The sequence below is a fragment of the Neopsephotus bourkii genome, unplaced genomic scaffold (assembly GCF_033783945.1).
Source record: "Neopsephotus bourkii isolate Nb327-2 ecotype Australia unplaced genomic scaffold, CSIRO-AGI_Nbou_v1 NB_951, whole genome shotgun sequence".
Taxonomy (NCBI): Eukaryota; Metazoa; Chordata; class Aves; order Psittaciformes; family Psittacidae; genus Neopsephotus; species Neopsephotus bourkii.
The window spans coordinates 1,039,797-1,061,548 of NW_026901445.1; the positions used below are offsets into that span (position 1 = coordinate 1,039,797).

The 21,752-nt window shown below is 39.3% G+C and overlaps 1 protein-coding gene across 2 annotated transcripts in view; it reads right to left on the bottom strand.

Moving 5' to 3' along the window:
- Positions 1–7,454: 7,454 nt before the first annotated feature.
- Positions 7,455–21,752, bottom strand: part of TM9SF3 (transmembrane 9 superfamily member 3) — a 54,680-nt gene continuing 40,382 nt past the window's right edge. For both annotated transcript variants that reach the window (XM_061358718.1, XM_061358719.1), the window contains 6 exons: positions 16,249–16,388; positions 14,627–14,695; positions 14,385–14,535; positions 13,873–13,952; positions 13,688–13,764; positions 7,455–9,122 (listed from right to left, as the gene is read on the bottom strand). In XM_061358718.1, coding sequence (XP_061214702.1) covers positions 14,385–14,535; positions 14,627–14,695; positions 16,249–16,388 — 360 coding nt within the window. In that variant the 3' untranslated portion in view covers positions 7,455–9,122; positions 13,688–13,764; positions 13,873–13,952. The remainder of the gene's footprint in view (positions 9,123–13,687; positions 13,765–13,872; positions 13,953–14,384; positions 14,536–14,626; positions 14,696–16,248; positions 16,389–21,752) is intronic.

Sequence of the window (21,752 nt, forward strand, 5' to 3'; positions counted from 1 at the left end):
CATCATGGATGAGCAGAGCAAGCACCACCCTTGTCAGCAGTGTGGAGAGCTGGGCTGTCACCCACTAAGAACAAAGTCTTTTGACCACTTGGAAACTAACCTCTTTGAGGGTGGCAGCCTATGCTGTGGAGCCCAAACTCTCACATACAGAAGCTCTGTATAGACATGGATAGGCATACAAGAGGACATCCTACAGCTTTGAAGAAGGAAGAGGAAGGGAGCAAAATAAATTGTGGCTTGTTAATTGTGCAAATTATTCAGAGGAGTATATTATTATTATCATCCACATAAAACAAAAAAGTTGCCCCCTAAAGCAGGCTCTGGAAATCCTGAACATGAGAGCTGCTTAACCCTTCTAGAACCAGCTCACAGTAACAGTCATGGCATTATGCAACTGGCACACAAAGTAGTGCACACAGTAATGGCTACTACCTGGTGTTTAGAAGATCACTTCACATCACCTTGATTGGCAAATGCCACATCAGTGCAAACAAGGAACACAATAAGCCCTGTGAAAGCACATTTTTCATCTGAGCTGGTAAAAGTCAGTGAAGTTTCACACCAGCAATGCAACTCGTGACACCCACAGATAGCTATTTGAAAACAAAACAATCTCTATCCATCGCTGTCAAAGGCAGCTTTTTCCTTTGCAGAATCCCCTCCTGCCCAACACATGCAAACAAAATCCACTGCCTTTTCAAGCCTCACTGAGCAGGAATGCACACAGCTTTTTCTGAACAGCATCCATGAGCAAAGCTATGCAGGAGCTACTTAGCACATAACATGTCCTGGGGCCAAAACACACACATACACATTTATTAGGTCTTCCACAAGACCTGCTTCTTCCCTCTTGCCAACACTTGGGTCCAGCGAATCTTCCAGCAGTGACAGAGGCACTACTCCTTTGGAGCCTGTCCCAGTGCTGACTCCTCACCCGCCTCCAGGTTTACAGAGATTTCCTTTCCTGGTCTTAGCTCCCCAAACATGCTAACATATTTCTTCCTCCATGCACATCGCCACTCAAGGGCAGATGGAGCCCTGGAGACCTGCAGCACATCCCTCTGAACACAAAGCATTCTCTTGCCTCTGCATTTCCAGTGCCCCTCACATCTGCTTAGGCTTAGTTCATTGCTTCCTGCTGCACGTGTAACCCTGTGTGCCGTGCATCACTTCCTACAGGCACCACTGCATGCTCTGCAGAGCCATCACCTCCCTCTGCTTGATGACACTCTATCAAAGGCTCATTTAATCTGTTAGTACCATTACAGGCTTCCCACCCTGATGAAGCATTTTCAATTTCCCCCTCTTCTCTTGCACATTTTCTCCACCTGGTTTTATCTAGCAGCCTATTACTCTCAACATTCCTTATAACTCCTAGAGTTGATCCCTCTCAAGACAGCCCTTCTTCACCAGCTTGACCACTATCATTGACTAATCCAGGTGATAAAACCAATATTGACCCCGATTTCATTTCCATCCATCATCCATTTTAGTCTCTCCTGCAGTAGGTTGCTAGGGGGTGGGGGGGTGGGGTGTTCTTTCTTTAATCAAGTTTATTGCATTGCCACACAACAAATACTTGTAAGGTTGAATGATTCACTACCCTTTCACTAAAGGAATCTATATGTGCTGAAACTTGTTTCAGGGGTCCTGAAATCCACTCTACAGAGCTTGTTGCAGTCATAGGCAAGGATGACAAGACATGTACCTGTGCACACATTTAAGGAGGCGATCCTGCCCCTCTGCTCTGGTCCTGTGAGATCCAACTTGGAGTACTGTGTGCAGTTCTGGTGTTCTCAACATCAAAAGGACACGTAACTGTTGGAACAAGTCCAGAGGAGGGCCATGAGGATGAGCAGGGGGCCTGGAGCACCTCCCGTATAAAGACAGGCTGAGAAAGTTGGGGCTCATCAGTCTGGAGAAGAGAAGGCTGCGTGGAGACCTCATAGCATCCTTCCAGTATCTGAAGGGGGCCTATAGGAATGCTGGGGAGGGACTCTTCATTAGGGACTGTAGTGATAGGACAAGGGGTAATGGGTTAAAACTTAAACAGGGGAAGTTCAGGTCAAATATAAGGAAGAAGTTCTTCACTGTGAGGGTGGTGAGGCACTGGAATGGGTTGCCCAAGGAAGTTGTGAATGCTCCATCCCTGGCAGTGTTCAAGGGGAGGCTGGACAGAGCCATGGGTAACATGGTTTAGTGTGAGGTGTCCCTGCCCATGTCAGAGGTGTTGTAATTAGACGACCTTAAGGTCCTTTCCAACCCTAACCATTCCATGATTAACAACATAGCCCTGCTATACACAAGCAGTGACACTTTGGAAGCTAAGAGTAAGTAACCTAGGGTTGGAAAATTTCTTCCTCTTCATCAACGTAGCAGCAGACTGGAGTTTAAGTCTTTCCTTCTAAAAAAAAAAAACAAACTTTTTCCCCATCATTACTGTAATCCTTCAACTGTGTGAGGAAAACCAAGTTACTTCTAGGGTATTTTTGAGATCTTATCAGAGACAAGCTGTGGGAGGCAGGAAGAGAAATCTGTCTTAAGGATGAATTTTGGCTTGACCACTGGTTCCCAAACTGTGGCATGTCAAACTCATGTTTCATTACTTCACTTCAAATCCATTTCAAGGTTCATAAGGAAGTCAGTTGTACTTGGAAAGCATTGAGCAAAGCTGGTGGGTCTGGTGATCTCTGCAGCAAGGTTAAGCAGGAGGGCACGGGAATACCTTTGGAAAAGCATCTGTCCCAAATTCTGAAAGGTGAATCCACTGATCTATCCAAAGGTTTGTTGGGGGGTGGGTTTTGGTTTTTGTTTTTGTTTTTTTAATAGGAAAAAAAAAATCTGTCATATATATTTATTTTTCTTCTGTTTTTCCCTTAAAGATGGATCTAGGAAAGTAAAAACATTCCCCTAAGCCTCTGCTATGAATGAAGATGGGATAGTTGCATTTACCTGTTCACCCACAGGCATCCTTTACAGAGGCTGGTAGCTACCTGAGTTTAGGCTGTTTCCCAACAGTGGGTAGAATTTAATGAACCTCTCAAAAAAGCAGAAATGCTGCTTAATGGAAAATTGCCTTAGAGCAGTTTCCCAACCACAGGAAACTGCTGTTCCTGCACAGGATTTTGTACTTACATTTTTCTGTAGTAACATCTTCATCCAAACCACACACCTGGCTTCAGCACGGAACGTGCAGGCATTTCCTCTTGTCAGGCAAACAATACTTTAAAAAGGTTTGTCATTCTTACATGTAATTCTTTAGATAGCTAAAACCAGTCAGACATTTCCTGGTTCATTACTTATTTCACTATACATATCATAAAAAAAGAAGTGGCACATTTCAGATTCAGACAAAGGTGGGTGTTTGATCAGTTTCTGGAAGAGAGAGAAACGGGAAAAGATCTCAACAAAAATCAACTTTCAGCTTCAACTAAGCAACTCAGATTATTAAGAACTACTAAATGGGTGTCTGTCAGATCTCTTTAAAACAAACAGTAGGTAATGTTCACCCAATTCACCTGCCAACTTCGGGCCACACATTTAGAAGAGAAATGAGGAGGAAATTTCCATCCCATTCCTGTAGCTACTCCTCTGTAGCAAAGCTAGAAAAGCCCCATGCTAAGCTAATAATATCTGTTTCTTTCAGTCCAATTAAGCGATATGGCTAAACCAAGACTGGTGATTCAGAATGAAAAAAATAGCGTAAAATGAACTCAAAGGATCCAGCACACAGCCAGTAGCCCAGAAAAGCACCATGCCTTCTCCACTGCTTCAGTATATCACACACCACCAAAATTCCAGAGACAAATCTTTGAGATTTGAGAATGAGTAGGCACAAAGCCTTCCTTTAATTCAGTGTGGCATGATGTTCTCAGCTACATTTGGAAGCTTCTCAGAACAAGTTAGTTACTATAGAATGATAGAATGGTTTGGGTTGGAAGGAACCTTGAAGATCATTCAGTTCTAACCCCCTGCCAGGGGCATGGACACCTTCCAACAGACCAGGTTGCTCCAATCCCCCTTCAGCCTGGCCTTGAACACTGCCTGAGAGGGGCAGCTGCAGCTTCTCTGGGCAACCAGTGCCAGTGCCTCAGCACCCTCAAAACTTCAGGTCTGTGCTTTGGTGAACTGGAATCTATCAAGGTAACTGCTGCATCATATGGGTAAGCATGTTTCAGTATTAGAAAATCCTAAAATAACAGTTCCGTGAAATTATGCATTTTGTTTATTGCACATAAACTCCTAAGCCTGAAAATGCATGCATTTTCTGGAATGCTGTAGTCAGGTGATGCCAGCTGAAGGGTAAGTATGAACTTTCATAGTTACGCTTTGGAATGCTTCAAGCTGAAGGCCTTGAAGATTTTCCATCTAGAATATAAGGAAAAGTTCCTATGGGTTTGGTTTACCTAACAAATGAAGCCTCAGCATGGTGGAACCTCCAGAAAGACTTGAAATATTGTTCTGCATTGCATTACTTAACCTATCAACAAGCCAGAAGTGCTGATAGCAACTAACAATCTCCCTTGCTTATGACAGATGAATCCTTGGTCTATTGCAAATGCCTTGCACCATGGCAAACACATGGATGAAAACAAAAAGACCACAACTGGTATGAGGCTGGGACCCATCACACCGTTAACAGCAACTTTGCCTTTAGAGCTCTGCCTCCGAAATAGGCTTGTCCACCAGATAAAACAACTTTTTCTTATCCTTTTCCAAATCTAATTTCTGCCCTTCAAGAACTGCTTGAATTTACTGGAACCGCATAAACCCCTCCAGATTCATGGGTTCTCCCATTTCTCTCCCCCACTTGCCCCGCATGCCATAACCCAAAAATGGAAGAAAAAATTCAGAACCACAGAACTAGTTATAAAAGCAAATACTGCAACAGCTCCTTCCCACAACTGAAAAAAGCACCTCCTGGATAAAACTGTGAGATGTGAGGAAAAACTTGTAGGACGCACATGCAGATACCTCCTTCGTAAAAAAGAGTTTTCTCACTGAAGCTATTTAGCAAAAAGCAAATGTTCCTTTGCAAGGCTTTGGAAAATACATGGCATCGTTTATCTCTTTTTTTTGTTGTTGTTAAAAAAGGCTCCTGAAGAATGCAAGACATAATTGTGCTGCTTCAAAATTCTGAAGCGTGGCTTTATTCCAACTGAAGTCCAGCAACAGCAAGGGCTTTCCTGACTTCAGTGCTAATCCTGGCACAAAGTACTCAGCTTAGACAGCAGCAGTGCTAATAGCCATTGCCAGGCTGCCACTACTATAAGTACATCTAGCTAGAAAAGATCCAAGGGACACAAACCTAGTTCCAAATGACTCTTATGAACCACAAGCTGCTCAGTTACAAATTAATTCTAGGTAAGAGGACCCCTCCACTCTATCTCCAACTACCCAGTTTACTTGTCTACAGACTGGAGAAGAGACTTTTTTCCTGAGTTTATACTTTTGGGACATGTTCCAATGGAGAAATTGCTGATGCACTCACCATTAGGCATTTTTGCTGTCTTCAGCATAGCTGTGTACATAGACTTCACTGGGCAAATCTGGCTAGATGGTGGTGATGCTGAAGCCAGAGCAAAATGTAACTTTCTCATTTGTGTTACCTCTGCAGTAGCAGTAGTGGTAAGAATGTGCTATAAATTTTCCCCCGTTTTAGCCATGAAAGTGTAAGCGTTTTGGTTTTCTTTTTTAACTTGAAACTTGTTAAAGAAACACACCTAGACTATCATACAGAAAGCAATTTAATTGTGTGTCCTTTACACATACTTTGGAATGTAATTCTGGAAAGTAATTAATAGACATTGTTGCTTGAAACATTCGGACATCAAAAAGAGAGCATAGTGTAATGTTTATTTGCAGTCTCCACTATCTCCAATCCAGTATTCACCACTTTTCATACATGAAGTCTCAGAAGTGATTTCTATATGCACTCTGCCTCAATTGAAAACACAACCGTATTTATCTAAAGCATTTGATCAAGATTGGCTATTGGTACACAACTGTTTACCTAATTCTCTGACCTCTGTAGCACAAGTGGGAAGAGAAGCACTGGGCAGCCAATTGACGAGTTACCAAAAAGTGTGAATTCAAGAACCAGAAACTCCTAAGAAACAACCATGGGAAAAGGAGTGTTGGCTGTAAGATCTTTATTTCTTCCATAAAAGAGGAAGGACTACATCATCTAAGCAGAAAGCTTCCAAATTCTATTAAGCAAGATGGTTCAATCTATATCGACAGTTGGGGAGGAGGGGAGGGTGGGCAAATAAATAACCTTGCCCCAAACAGCAACCGTAAAGACAAGCTGCTCAAAATTGGTCACGTTTTGCACTCCTTAAGAAACCAGAAGAAAAGGGGAAAACAAAGCAAACCCCCAACTTGCATCCTAGAGTGGAAGTATAAAAATGCCAATTATTTCAACACAGTACCTCTCCAGAAGAACGTGCTCGCAGAAACAAAAGCAATGCCTGTGCAGTAAGTATCTTTTCAAAGTCACTTTAAAAGCTATACAATCCTATCTGGATATGCAAAAGCTAATAATGCCAGACGACAGAGAAAGCAAGTAGGCAGCCCACCATTCTGTGGCATTAAAAAGTGATTAAATGAAATTCACAAACGGTTTAGTGACATTTCTGATAGACTAATCACATAGCAGTGCTCTAAATAGAGAAACAGACCCATTATCAAAATAATCCCTTTAAAAAACCTTGTATCTCAGCGGAGTACTTAATGTATTTATTGTGTGGAGATAATGGCTTCTCACTTCAGATTTATAAGAACATGGATGAAAAGAGGGCTTCCCACAGCTGTATGCACAAACAAGAACTAGTACAGAACCCATTCTTTGCTTTAAGTTTCCATGTTTTGGAACAAAGGAAAACTAACTGTTGACCGAGTTTACGGGCTCATCTTAAAATCATCCTGTACTTTAAAAAAACCCCATTACCTTCTGTTAAATGGCACTGTTCAGCTACAGACATCAACCATTCACTTGAAGCAAAACTTAATTATTTTCTGACAGACTGGCTAAAATTGTCCAGGGAAATCAGAGCTGAAAGCTCAAATACTTTTCACACGCTATATACAGGAGGATGAATTGCTTCTCACTATTACCTATCAGTTCAGCTTCCTCAGCCTCCAACCCAACTCTGCCAAGCACGGGTGCTTCTCACTGTGGCTACTGCATTATCAGTACTTTTAAACAGAGACAATACAGTGCTGATCAATACAAACACTTTGCTCATTTTTTAAATTCAGGAAGTTGCCTCCTCCATGGCAGGTGCTCTTATTTGAGAAAAGGTGCTCTTATTTCAGAAAAGCCACACAGGCAGATGCCTGAAAAAAAAAATAAAATACATATACATATATATATCTCTCTCAACCCAACTGGCTCTCAAATCTGTCACAAACATTCAGAATATTTCTAGCTAAACACAGTGCATAATTAACAGTCATATTAGAAAGACTTAACCTTTATTTGCCCATTTATTTCAGCCCACGCTTACCCCTACTTTTCTCAGTACACTAGCTGGATCACAAAACAAATTTCTCCACAAACAATTTAGCCAAGAAGAATCTTTTTGGGCTGGTCATCCACTTTGGAGCTCTACTGTACAATACAGTTGTGTAAGCAAATTCTGAATTCAAAGCATGGGGTTTTGATATTTGAAAACCACACTAATGTTGTATAAAGAAACTGACAGTCAGCAGTGTCGCCTTTACAAACATTTTCAATTGCAAACTCATCTATTTTCACAATCAGAACATTTTTGTCTGAAAAGTTTATTTTAGTTCTCTGAACACTCTAAAGCAACTGTGCTTTTGATGTTACACAAGTGTCCAGATACAATTAACAAAAATTAAAATGTTCTAAATTACAAATTTAATTCCTGTAAGAGCATGAGAAAGGAAATAGAACAGAAAAGCATGACATACACACATTGTGAAGAAACCCCAACTTTTCATGCAATGGCAGGCAAGATGTAAAAAGCCACCCAAATTCACACATTTTTACACCGAATCATCAGAAAAGTACTCTGTAGTAAATCTGTACATCCAAATACATTTGGGATCTACACCTAAGTTACATTATTTAATGTTATATACACTTATTACCCCTTGTATAATGCCTAAAGGAAAATCATTCAACACCCCCCCCCCCAAAAAAAAAGGCAAGACTAACTTGGAAAAAAAAAAAAGGAAAATCACTTTTGACATTCCATTAAAATGTTGGTTTTGTTTTAATCTAGACCTCAAATTGTTTATTATAAAACAAACGATCTTCTTCATTTAACATTTTGCTTTCTAACTGTACAGTAAACTGCATTGCAGAGAACACGTCCCATCTTCAAACTGTATATTCTTTGGATGGATTTAAGATGTAGTTGGATATTACTTTAAAGATAAATAAATTGAAGTTGGTCCAACTAGAACAACAGCTGATATATTACATGCATATGGGTTTTTTATATAGTTTTAAATTATTTTTTAAACAAATGAGTGTAGGGCATAGTTGATACCGCAAATAAACCAAAAAGCACCTGGAGTCAAAATATAAAACATACCTCCTATCCTGGCAATGGCAGTAAAAATCAGAAGAGTAATCTTTCTGGAACGGCATTTTTACATAATTTAGAAATGTTAAGTACCAGGAAGACTACTAATCAGGTAGTTTTAGCAGCCAAGTTTCCCTCTTTTTACTGAATGGAACAAATGCTTTAAATAAACCGTTTGTCCTCTTCACTGAAGAGAGCTAGTCTATTCATTTTTAATGAGCTAGGTTTTTTGTTTTGTTTTTTGTTTTTGGGAAGATTAGCCACGTACTGTAGTAATGCCTACTGCATATAATCCAAGCATTTGCTGTGAACAGTTGGAGAAAGCAGTCAGTAAGAACCTAGGATCAATGAAATAGATGTTACTTTAAGCCATCCACAAAATGGAGACCCATATAGTGCCCAGTGTTAAAACCCAAATCTCTTCTCGCTCTTTTTCTTGTGCAAGTTCATCCCCATGAAAACAGGAGGTGATCCATAGTTCAATTTTCTTATTTCCTTAGTCAATTTTCACATTAGTGTAGATTTTACGAACAAAGGCACTTGTTCCCATGTAACCAATAGCTCCTGCAAAATAAACCGAAAACGTTTAGTATGTTAGAAAGCTGATCATCAAAATAGGCCAGGAATATAAAACACACACACTTAAATAGAAAATCACCTAAAGCACGTGTTCTGCATGCAGAAAATTATTTACCTGCAATACTTGTTTTCAAACTCTAATTATCCATGTTTCCAGTGAACATCTGGCAAGAACTTCCCTAGTCTAGCAATCTAAATCCATTAAGCCATCTTACCAAGAGGCCATGCTCACTTGGCCTTGATAAATATAGCAGCCCCCCTACTGCTGCCAATAACTGGGTCCCTTTTTCTGAACAGAGGGTAAAAAGCATACAATCACCCACTCTGCAGGGAAGGTGGATGGGAGGTGGGTTTTTATTATAAGTTACATGCCTTCTGGATGTTTTATTGGCAGATGGGTTTTTCATTCCCACAAGGCACAAATAATAATAGATCCCCATCCCAGGAGTCGTAAACTCCAAGGAGGTCCGTACAAAGAGATTAAACTAGTAGCAGTAAGTAGTTAAAGGAAATTGCAACCTGTGGTTTTCAACTTAGTAAGAATCATGAGCAGAGTATGCACTGTCACAGCAGTTATAAAAGAACAGGTCACTGGGTCTTGATAGGGCAACAGTTTATACTAAATCCAAAATACTGCAAGAGTAATGACAGCTAGAAATGAAAAAAATGCACTGGACCAAGACCTCTTCTCACAAAGAGATTCAGCAACCTAGCTGGTCAAACCTAGAACCTCAGATTTGCCAGGCTCAGTAAATACGGTTGTTTTACAGTATCTGCATGTAATAGCTTCATCTCTTTCAAGCAAAATGAGAGTAAAATCAGCCTTGTGGAAGTCAGTTTGGCAAATTCTCAGGTGAGAAGTGAAGTTGGAAATCATGGAAGAATTAGACACAACTGCTTTCGGACTGCTAGAATAATTCATCATAAAACATGGGAAGAAAAGGATAGAGAAGTCAGGGCCTGTAACTTGCTACAGAGAACTTCTCATATAAAATGTCTGGATGCTCAGTAAAGAACAGATGCTAAACAGAAAAGATTTTTTATATTTTTGCTTCCTTGAAGCAATACAGAAAAGCCCAGAACAACGTATGAAACAACATTTTTCAGTGATGTGGGATGCACCAAACTTAACCCAAGATGTGTTAAATACAAAATCCTAACCAACACTCAGTTTTCTGCCACAACTTCATTTCCCAATAAAAATATAAAAAGTTTCTTTTGCTATCAGAAATTAAAGGCTGCACAGAGCTGCAGCCAGCAGTGCTGAATACAAGAGTTTCTCAGAATCTGGAGAGTTATTTATATCCTGCAGACTAATTGGATAATTCTTGAGGTCAGCCATGAAACACTTGTAAAATTTTGGTTTTTACACCCCCAAAAGCCAACATTTATATCTGATCAGGAAATCTGCACAAGGCAAACCCAATGCATTATTCCAATGCTACTGCACTGGTAAAAAGCTTGTGGAATCAGTCTTTGGGCTATACAGCATTTCAAGCTGTATAAGTATCATGGCCAGCAAATTAGGGATTTGTATTACTAACTTGGACAAAGTAGAGTTCAGTTAAGACAAATACAGCACACACAAGATCAGGTTGCTGCTTCCAAGCATGAAGTGTGCTGAGCACACACCAGAGGGAATGAGTCTATGAAGACCTGGCAGTTCCAGGAGAGACCACTGTAGCATTCAGACAGACCCAAGCATGGGCTTGGTGATGTGAGCTTAGAGTTATACAGCAGAGCAAGCAGATTCTTCTACAGTCTGTCAACAACTCACCTTCTGTCTTATGCAGTAAATGGACAAAATAACATCACTAAACCTCAGTTTTAAGACTTGTCATGTTTTGCCTGTTAAAGCAGGCACTACCAACAGATTTAATGCCCATTTTAGTTGCTAAACTCAGATAAATTCCAGAACTCGTTCTCTGAGGGTTTCTCTAGTGATGTGATGCCAGATACCACAGAGATTTGGGAGAACAAAGCATTAATTGTGTTTCATTTGCGATCTAGTGAATGTGTGCATGAGATGGAAGTGAGGGGGAGGAGCAGAGAGTAGCAGTCACATGAGACCACAGGCTCTCAACCCCATAAACAAATCAAAACCTATTCTGAATCATAGAAGCCTTATCCATGAAGACCCTAAAGGCCAATATCCAAGGCAGGGGTTAAGCCTCAAGGCTACTTCATAGGCATTGAATAAAACATGGGGCAGGGAGGGGGAAACCCTAGACAATGACCCAAGACAACATCCTCCTGAAACAAATGCAGGACAATTGGTTCATTTACATAAAAAGTCCATATTAAAGGAAATTATTTATTTATTAAACCCCTTATCAGATGATATTTATGACTTGGTTGTGGCCTATACAGGTTTAGCAGAAACAGACTGCAAGTGTATTTCAGCAGAACAAGCTTTTTTAAAAAAAAATCAGAAAAATCAAAACAGTGAGAAAGAGAAACCGTAGAACAAAAAAAAAGATTAATTCTTATCTATTCTTCAAGCCAATTACCACTGCTTACAGTGGTAATGTAATGGTAAGCACAGAATTTTTTAAAGAAAGCCCTTCAATCATACTTACAGTATTTATCTGGACACTGAAGTGTGGTATTACAAGAGGCTGTTCTGTATACTACCTAGCTCCTAAGCCATCCACTGAATTGAGGAGTAAGTTTTATTCTTTTCTGTCACTAAAAGGGAAACACAAGGAGCTCAAAAGGTTTGGAAGTTCTCATGGGCTCCCTACTGTCCAGTCCCAGCACTGAGATGCTCTACAGAGGGCAGCAGACTTCGTGGATCAAAGCATCCCACTACATGTGGGATTTGAGTTCACTAGGCATTGTCAGGGGAACTAAAACCCGAGTTGGATGATACAAGCATACAGAGAGTTTCCCTGTGGCTGCTTTGGACCCTAACTAGTTTGTCTCATATTCAGCTGTGTGCTGCTGAACACGCCCATTTGTGGGAGCCTCCAAAGCATAGCTCTACACACATTTCACAGGAGACATACAGTCAGTAGCACACATACTACACAATTCTTTAACACAAATGTCTTTGTTAGACCTCAATGGCAGCAAGTTCCCTAGACAAATGCTTTTTGACAGGGGATTTTTTTTTTATTCCCTCCACATGCTGTAAATGGGAGTTCTCACTAAAAAGGAATCTCACAGCTTCTCTTCCAACACACTTAAAGAGACAAAAAGAAATCTCAATAGAGCTGTGGAAATGAAGTTTAATGTGTGTTAAAGTATTTTCTGATTCTGAATAAATTTGGATTTTACTCTTAATATTCGGTCAAGTAGTGTCCTACCATGACAAGAAAGCATTTGACAATCTTCCTTTTCCACGTTTTAAAAAACATTTAATTAAAGAAACTAGTGGGCAAGCCTGGCTTCTGCATCATAGACATTTTAATCAATAACAGCCTGAGCACTTTAAAAAGAAAAGATTAGAGCTGAAAAGTGTAAGCCTATTAAAGAAAAAAAAAAAAAGGAAAAAAAAATGGTTGCAAGACTACCAGAACAGCAGGGAAGTCTTGGAATGTGCCAAGAACCTGATGAGGCAAGATTAGATTGTATGAGAGAAAAGGGGAACAGGTACTCAGCAGTTAAGAGATTATTTCCCTCCCCTTTCTATAAAGCACCATGAAATTAACCACCTTCTTGGGATATCAAGAAATGTATACTTTACCAGAAGTAAGTTCCTGTAAGATAGTATATGTCTCAAATATCTAATGCAAAGAAAGCCTTTCACCAGTGTCTATAAGACTATTCGTTCACTGCTGAGAAGTATGAAATAAGGATCACACTTAAAAAGCAAGTAACATCATACAAAGTGTAAAAGAACTAAGTAGCACTTTTCAGAAAGTCAGGAAACGAAGGATAAAAATAAAGCTAACAGGTGAACAAGTATATCCAACTTTATTACATGACCTCCACACCAAAAACTATGGTTTTCTCTAAACATCTGTCAAACAGAATCTTAAAAAGCAATGAAACCCAGGTGCACATAGGAGCACTCTGAACTCCCCTCACCCATGAATATCCCAATACTTCCTTCTCAAATGTTAACCTGAAACTTCAGCCCTTTTTTTCTGGTCACCCTCACATATGCATGCCAAAAGATACAGACAGTAGTGTCATCAGCACTGTGATACCATTGGTACCTCAATGGTTGTATCTAGCTCCTTTTCTTGGGACAACAGTAAAAACTGCACAATGAAATTCTAGCATGGACTAAACTTGATTTGGAATTTGTTTTGCAGAATTTCTTGCCTAAGATTGAGTCTTTCAAGCTTGCGCTGAAGGTGAAATTCTCTGCACAGAGAATAATAAACTATCTTCCTATCAGAAGGCACAATCCACAGATCTCCTATATTAGTTAGGAATGAAGTATAAGCACAGAACTCAAAGACTGTGTTTCAAAATTGTAAGCTTTTTTGAGCAGAACTTGCAGACATACACACTCCACCACCAAAATCACATAGCTAAAATCAGAAATATAACAGTCTGGAAAATTCCCATAGAAAACTGCCTATATATTTAAAACTTACCACACATGATTCCCAAAGCTGTGCTAAATACTGCCATATAACCAAAGTAAAATGATGTTTGAAATAAGCCATACATCCTGAAAAAGATAGATAAGAATTTATGCTAAGTATTTTCTCCATTTTTAACAATAAACTTATTTGACAATGCAATAATCTGATATTCAAGCAAGAAAACTACCACTTACTTTGTCTTGAAAAAGTAGTAGTAAAAGGAGTACATGTAAACATAAATCGCAGTTGATGCCGCGGAAAGAAAGCTTGTCCACTGCCTGAAAGTAAACACACATGTCCATCATATATCTAACCAAAAGGCTTTCCAAGAAGATGCACAACGCACTAAAACCTTAGTCTGAAAAAAAAGTGCACTGGTTCTACAGACTTATTTAACAAAATCTACATGTTGTCTGCTGTGACAAAAGCCTCTATTTCAACAGCTACCACTGACACCAAGTGATGATCCTTCTTCATACATATTCCTGCATACCTTCACATACCATTTTTTATACAAACATACATGTGCTCACAGGTGCACATACACACAGAAAGCTCTTGTACAGAAAGGATCCAAGAACTGCTTTTATTCCCTACAGCTAAAATTTGGACATGGGACACTTTGGTAAGACCCACCTAGACTGAGGAAACATTAGTGTTCTATAGAACTCCCATAATGTGGTTAACTATGCAAATAATGCAATACTTACCACCTGTAATCTTCTGCATTTAGCAGGAAATACGTACAAACGATAGTCACACATACTGTCACAATGCAGAGGATAACCAGAACCAACATCATAAAGCCATAAACATAGTAGATCTTGTAAGCCCAGAATGAAGTAAAAATGAAATACCTGGAGAGTAAACAAAATATGCAACAATATTGTAATTGAACTTAACTGATTTTAATTTGTAACCAAATCAGTAAATAGCTGATAGACTCACATTTCAATAAAAATTGATCCAAAAGGAAGGATTCCACCTAGGCAAACAATAACAGCTGGTTCCATGAACCTGGAAGGTATTAAGATTAGTTTAGGGGCAATTTTTAATCTTTTGTTTATAAATATATTAAGATATATGAACAGATTACAACTACTATTTAAAAGGCACGCTAAACAAGAACATTTATGTATAACACCAGCATATTAGATTCCCCCAAAGATGTCATGTGTATGGAGAGAAGGAGAAATTATTTGCGGGGTAAGCTGAAACAAAACATAAGACTCATGCCTGTATCACCTACAGGCAGGAAGTTAGATATCTAACCAGCCCTAAAGGCTACAGAAAGAATCTCCCTTGGTCCAGAAGGGTCTAAGCAATCAAGTCCCATAACATCCATTAGCCTTGAATAAAGTTAGAGAAAACTCAGCGCTGTTGATGGCTACAAATACAGCAAAAAAAGCGTAGAAAAAATTTTGCAGGGTAATGGTTATGTAACTAAGAACCAGTGTTTATTTTTAATGCTATGCTGAGTCATGAGCTGTGGCCAAAAATGAATACTCATCTACCTGTACATGATACTGTCACTTACTAAAGGTGACCTCTGTGCAGTACTTGCAGTGATGCCAAGTCTAGCTAGTAACCAGTGATTTAATTTGCAGCTTCTTTTATTATTTATAGGGATACTTGTCTAAGCTGACTGTGTGCAATTTCATTACCTTCAAGAGAAGTATCTTATTTCTTTTTATCTGTCATGCTGACCCAGAAAAATCCATCAGATTTCAAAGACACAGGTCACAGCATAAATCAGGTTCTAGTATCTGAGCTGCATAACCCACCACTAACAAGAGACTAAGTGTGCTGCTCTTTCTGGATAATCACAGGTGTACACGTTTCACTGCCCAATTCGTCTGTTCCAATCCTCTGAATCGGAAAAGTAAGAAAAATCTATTAAAAAATCCTCTGAGGATATTTTCATTTCCATAGCTTGCTGCTTCCATCTCAGAATTAAATCAATAGGAAAACGTGACTGCATTCATGACTTTCCAAAGCCCCGTCTGCTTTTTGAGACTAGACACCCCTTTACATTCACTAAAAAATAAAGGCTGATTCACAGTTCAGATGGTACACCTGGAATATTTTAAGCTCTGTGACATTAACAAAAGTGCAGAATTGGGAAAACAGCACTGCAAGCTTCTCCCCACCATCAGCCTGCAAAGATGTCTCAGCTTGTACATGAAGACCATTAACCAGAACAGTTCTGCCTTCAAGGCACATTCTATCCTAAATTTGTAAGAGGCATTAACTAAAAGAGGAAGGTTTAGTTTCAAGATACCCATGTAAGAACTGGGTTGGGACCATCCTTTTTACATGAGAGACTAAAGAGTATATCCAGCCAAATGTGAATCGGTGATCCAGGACTGTAAAATTTGCTACAACTATTAACTATCATGCTTTAATTCAACAGAAAAATCATATTAAGAAAGTATCAGTAGAGCTGTTCTTCTAGGCACAGCTCAACTTAATTTTTTTCTGTGATAACTATTTTATTTAATGATCACACCTGAAAAGTCATTTTAAACATACTGAATTGAATACTTCTTAATATTCATGCTTCTCTTTACCATTTTTTCTCTGGTATAGGACGAGGCACTGCATTGACACGACATGGAAAATTAGGCTGTCCTGACAGATTTCGGCCGAGAATCGTACCAACAAGATTCAATGGAAGAATGACAAAGAAACAAATACAGCACACTGCCACCTGCAAGCAAAAATAAAATAATAAATAATTAAATAAATAAATAAAAGCCCAACAGGCGTAAGATGACAGAAGGCAACCAGCCCACTCTCTATATATTAGCCCTTGGTAGTTATTGCTGTAGAATCGTACTCATAGTCATGAAGCATTAGTCAACATACATCTATTTTATCAAACGGAAGCATTCATTTTCCTGAGAAACTTCTTAATAATTATTATTAAGTGTATTTTCTTGCCTCAGTTGAGAGAACAGAACCATCACAGATTCAGATTTTCTGCACAGGAAAGAAATGGAAATCTTCACGGCACTTCATCACAGAAAATTTTGTCAGCTTGTCTTTTGCAGAGTAAGCTATCCCTGGGAGTTAACATCTGGCGGTTAGGCACTTGCATGGGATTAAAACTGCTGGGTGCAAAATTTTAATCCAATCCAAAAAAGAAACCCAAACATAACTGCAAAGCCACATCAGAATGCTAACAACCAAAATTTAGGGTTCAGTTTTCTCTACCATCCACCAACTGCGTAATTAAATACACAGACTGCCAAAGATACAAGTGATCATTTGTATGCACACATATACAACTTAGAAGTGCAATGGTCCTATTACATATAAAGGTTAGGTTTACACACAATGCGGCAAAGTCAAGCCAATGTTCCGGCTCTTTCCAATGGAACAGCCTCCTTAAAATTTCACTATGAATCACCTTCCCCCCCCCCATATATGTATGTAGCTCTACTTCTGCTATTCCTTAAAAGCATTTTTTTTTCCTCCAAAATGGGGAAAAAATCAAAGTGTTTAGCAAGATGTTCTCTATTTGTAACATTTCATTCCAAGATGCAGTCACATTAGACAGTTTGTTAAGATTTTGATATTGATAATTAAAGACAGAACAGTTAGCTGTGATGTAGTAACTACAGTTCTGAATATTGACCCTGTGTCCTTCTTTTTGCAAACACACGAAAATACTGCCTTTTAAAAGGATTGTTGCCTGAGGTGCTGTGTACACCCTGCTGCCTCCTGAGCAAATCACACCATCAGGACACAAAGTCCATGGCAGCAGATTAATTCAAAACAATGGATAGAGGACCAAGTCTAAGACCAACACACTGACTTGTTTACAAAACAATTACTCCAGGATAAATAAAGGCTGCTCACATATGTTGTATCTGTAGAATTCTACGCCAAGTAACTGAAAAGCCAGAACTACATTAGCTCAATACAAAGCATTACATCAATCACACCAGGCCACATCTGACAAAAGCCTGTGGGTTATCCCTCTATTACTGACTTGTATAGCATTACTAGGCTAGGCCAGATGCAAATGGAAAATGTTGCCTGTGGTTGGATAGAGCAAGCCTCCATGGTTCATAGAAGGGGTACACCAAACAGGTGGTCAACAAGCAGAAGCAGTGTCCAGACTGCTCTGTATATCTTTGAGGAGAGTTTATTAAAGAATTACATTGTTAGCCACTACAATATGAAGCTTCAGTGATAAAGACAGAAAAGCTAAGTAGTATTTATACTTGCCAATAATAAAGCAGATTTTAAACAATTAATACATATTTGTTATCTCCTATTTATCTTCTTCCATTACTTGAAAAAACACAGGAAAGCAAGCATAGTCTTAGGTTGCCTAAAATAAATTGCAGAAGTATTCAGCTAACTCACTTAATGGGTGAAGGTTTTGCCTTTTAAAACTACTCAGTCTAACAGAATAGCAGATGAGAGTTTTCAGAGAAGAATGTCAAAAAAACACTGGAAAAAAAAAATCAAGAACCATCATCCTGAGTGCTACATTTACCAAAATCCTGACCAGAAGTCCCAGCACGTTTGAGGTGTACTGGGTAGGAGAGACATCCGAGAATCCAGGATCCAAATAAATTTCAAGCTGATCATACTGAAACTACTTCCAGTTGCAGGATGAACTTGCTCTGCTTCTGGCCCAGCAAGGACCTCCAGGTGTTTCAGGTGGCCCTGTCCATGGTGCTCCATGGCATCCCAGCTGGTAGGTTTCAAACCTGGCTGAGGCAAAAAGCTCAACACAGGCAGTGTGAAAGGGTCCTGCACTTCTCATCCAGCTACAAATGTCTATAGCACATTTATCAAAACCCCTGTAGCTTAATTTCTTAATCTCAGAAATTACCCCTAATTGGGAATAGTGGTAAAAAGTGAATCCAATGCTTCAGTGCAGAAGCTGTCCAGAACAGCCTTGGGTTCCAAACTGACCTGGAACAAAACTTGGTAGCTTTTAAATGTTCATCTTGCAAAACACATCTACCATAGGGAATCCACATGGAAAGAATATAATCTTGGACAAGGAACCAAGCAAGGAAATATCCAGGCCCAGTTACTGATTTTACAGGCCTAGTTACTACAGTTACTGGAAAACCCTAGAGGAAAGAAAAGGCAGTCAGTAGTATCTCATTCTAGTGACACCCACTGCAGAACTTCAAATCAGGTGCGCAATTAAAAGGCCTGACTTGTTCCAGCATGGCTTGGCTACTGTGCTGTCCAAGAAACTCACTCAGCATCAACTCTGAATTCTATAATATTTTATTTTCATAAAACAAGCTGAGACAGATGAAGGTTCCTGGAATAACAGCTTCAAAAGAACTGCCAACCTGACTCAAAAGCACACTTATAACTGGCATCTGTCAGAAAATTTAAGTGCTTGCAGTTTCATTATCAGATCACCCAAAGCATGACTGATAATAGTGTAACATGTTCTATTCTACTAGCCATTTGGCTGAAAAAGGGACTGATTTGAGACAGAACAGCTAGCATCTTCAGTGAAATACAGTAAGTAGCTACAGGTAAAGACAATGTTTTGTTAAACAGTGAACTGCCTGTCTCAATGCTATGTCCTGAGGAAAGCTGGAGCTGAACTACGATTCCTTTTGGTTTTGTTTTTTTTGTTTTGTTTTCTTTGTTTTGGTTTGGTTTTTTTCCTGGAGCCATTCAGGAGTCTAAAAATTCTTTGATGCTTTCGCAGTGCAAAGGAGGCCCAACTAGGCAAGCAAGGATGCACCATAGTGCAGACTCAGGAATACCTTCCACTTCTACCTGTTAAAGTTGATGAAGATGTGAACATTCTGTCTTCTGAGATAACCCCACCCTGGTGGCAGCAACATGCTGGCCTTAGTAGGCTGACCAACACAATCAGTACTGGTTAGAATCAACAGACACTGCTGATCTCAGTAGCATCTTCTTTCTTGCTTCCAACTCTGACTACAGTGTAGTCTACCTGCACAGACTGATGCTTGAATATTTACATTCTTCATTCTTGGCACCACTAGTCTTCTCTGAATGTGAGAGACTGGGGACAGCTGGCTTTTCTAGCTTCTGCCTTTTTAAAAGGTATGTTCCTCTTAATTTTAACTCCAAGGTGAAGACACTGGTCTCCCTCCCCGAGCTGAGCAGGTAGTGCCTGTTGCCACACATAGGAAGGGCAGTTGCAGATGCAGGGTGGGCAATGTCTAAACCTAGAGAGTTTAAATCCAAACTGAAGTGAACATAGGGCACTGGGGTACACAAGTGTCTTTACTGAAAAAAAGAGATGAAGTTGAGACTTCTGCCTCAAAAGCTCTGGAGAATCAGATTACAATGGTGACAGCAGCTCGGGCACTTACTGGTTTCCATTCACCTTTTCCACATGCATTTCCCTCCAGCAGAAGCATCTCCCTGCAGAGGTCACTAGTAACATACCAAAAAGCTCAAACCCCAATAATAGTTGTTGCATGACTGGCAGAGGTAAAAAAGTTAGGCCTTTGTGAGCCTTATAAGAGAAGTAATGTAACACCAGCCAAGAGAAATTCAGAGAACAGTTTTAGCTATTTCAGAAAACACAGGTTAAGCAAACAGGCAAATCTACTAGATCTACAAACCCAGTTTTCCATCAAGCAAACAAGAACGTTCTCCATAATCCATGTTGCTGAAGACAAATTACGTGAGCTCTTCTACTAAGCAGTTTATTAAAACATACTCATTTTGACTGCTGCGTTTTTGTTGTTCAAAATATCTTATTTATACACAAGCACCTGATTTAGTTTGCAGGTTTTAGTTGCCACAGAAGAAGAGACTGTCAGCCTCACCAAGCTTACATTCTTTCTAACCCCTTTTTGTTTTGTTTTAATGGGGAAAGAATATTCTACTGCCCTTGACTGAACATGCAGAATTCAGTTTTCCTTATTTGAAAGGAAACATTGTCAAGAGGGATATAATTTATGTTCTAGCGCCATGTGTTTCATATTTTCTGACAACTGTAGATTAAACTTCATTCAAAGGTGATAATTAAAATTTTTATGAGCATATCTAATATTAAACAGCTACTGGCAGGTTATGGTGCTTTGACTGCTTAATGCACAAGGGAGAAAAGCAATAAAAATTAACTGTCAAAGCAGCAGCTTGATCTTTCCCGTCAGCTACCAAAACCGCACTCAGTCATGCGACTCTCCCCCCATATAGAGGTTACTGAATCTGTATAATGAAACAGTTTTCTGCACATCATCTGACCAAACACTATACAGAACAAGAAAAGAAAAAAGGCTTCAAAATAAAGTGTTATTTTATTACAACTAAGTTGTTAATCTAGGATGCTGCTTTGGGTAATAAACTGAACTGTTGAAAAATTAGGCAGAAGCATTATGCTGTATCTATTTTCAGCAAAAATGAGGCTTTCAGCCAAGGTTTCCAGAGTCATTTTCAGGCAATCTGAGGATTTACTCTGCTAGATGTATATAACTAGATTTTTTTCTATTTTTAGCCAGGTGTATTTCCTTATCTGGCTCATGGCATGAAAATCATTGCTTCTATTAGGTCCTCGTTTTGCTGTGGCAGCCAGTAGTCATATAAAGTTAGAGCTGTCAAGGATGGCTGCAGTCTGGATTAAGCCATCTCTTGGAAGAAACACTTTCTTCCAGTTTAAACAAGGTATAAAAGATGCAAACACTAGGTTCTTGATCCCAAGAGAAAATCAGTGTGCATAACCCTATTTAATTAAATCATTTAAAACGCATCCTGGAAACGTTAGCCACCCAGGAACCTACTGCTCAAACAAAACAAAAATGGTACATCTTAATCAATTTAATATAAGATGCATGGATGCTGCAGTCAGAACGCTACACTAGTCATAGCAGCCTTAAAGGAAATCTTTAAATTATGTATCAGATGCAGAGCAACGCAAAGCAGTCACAACTTATGAGATACCAGATTTAAGATGTTCCCTTCAAATTCAATCATGCTGTAGTCTGTAGCAATTCTGCATTACTTACTATTTCTGTATAGAACTACCACCACACTCCTCAAACATATATGAAAAGGTCACTTCACTTGCCATTATCTAAAATTCTTTTTGCTTGTTCCATGC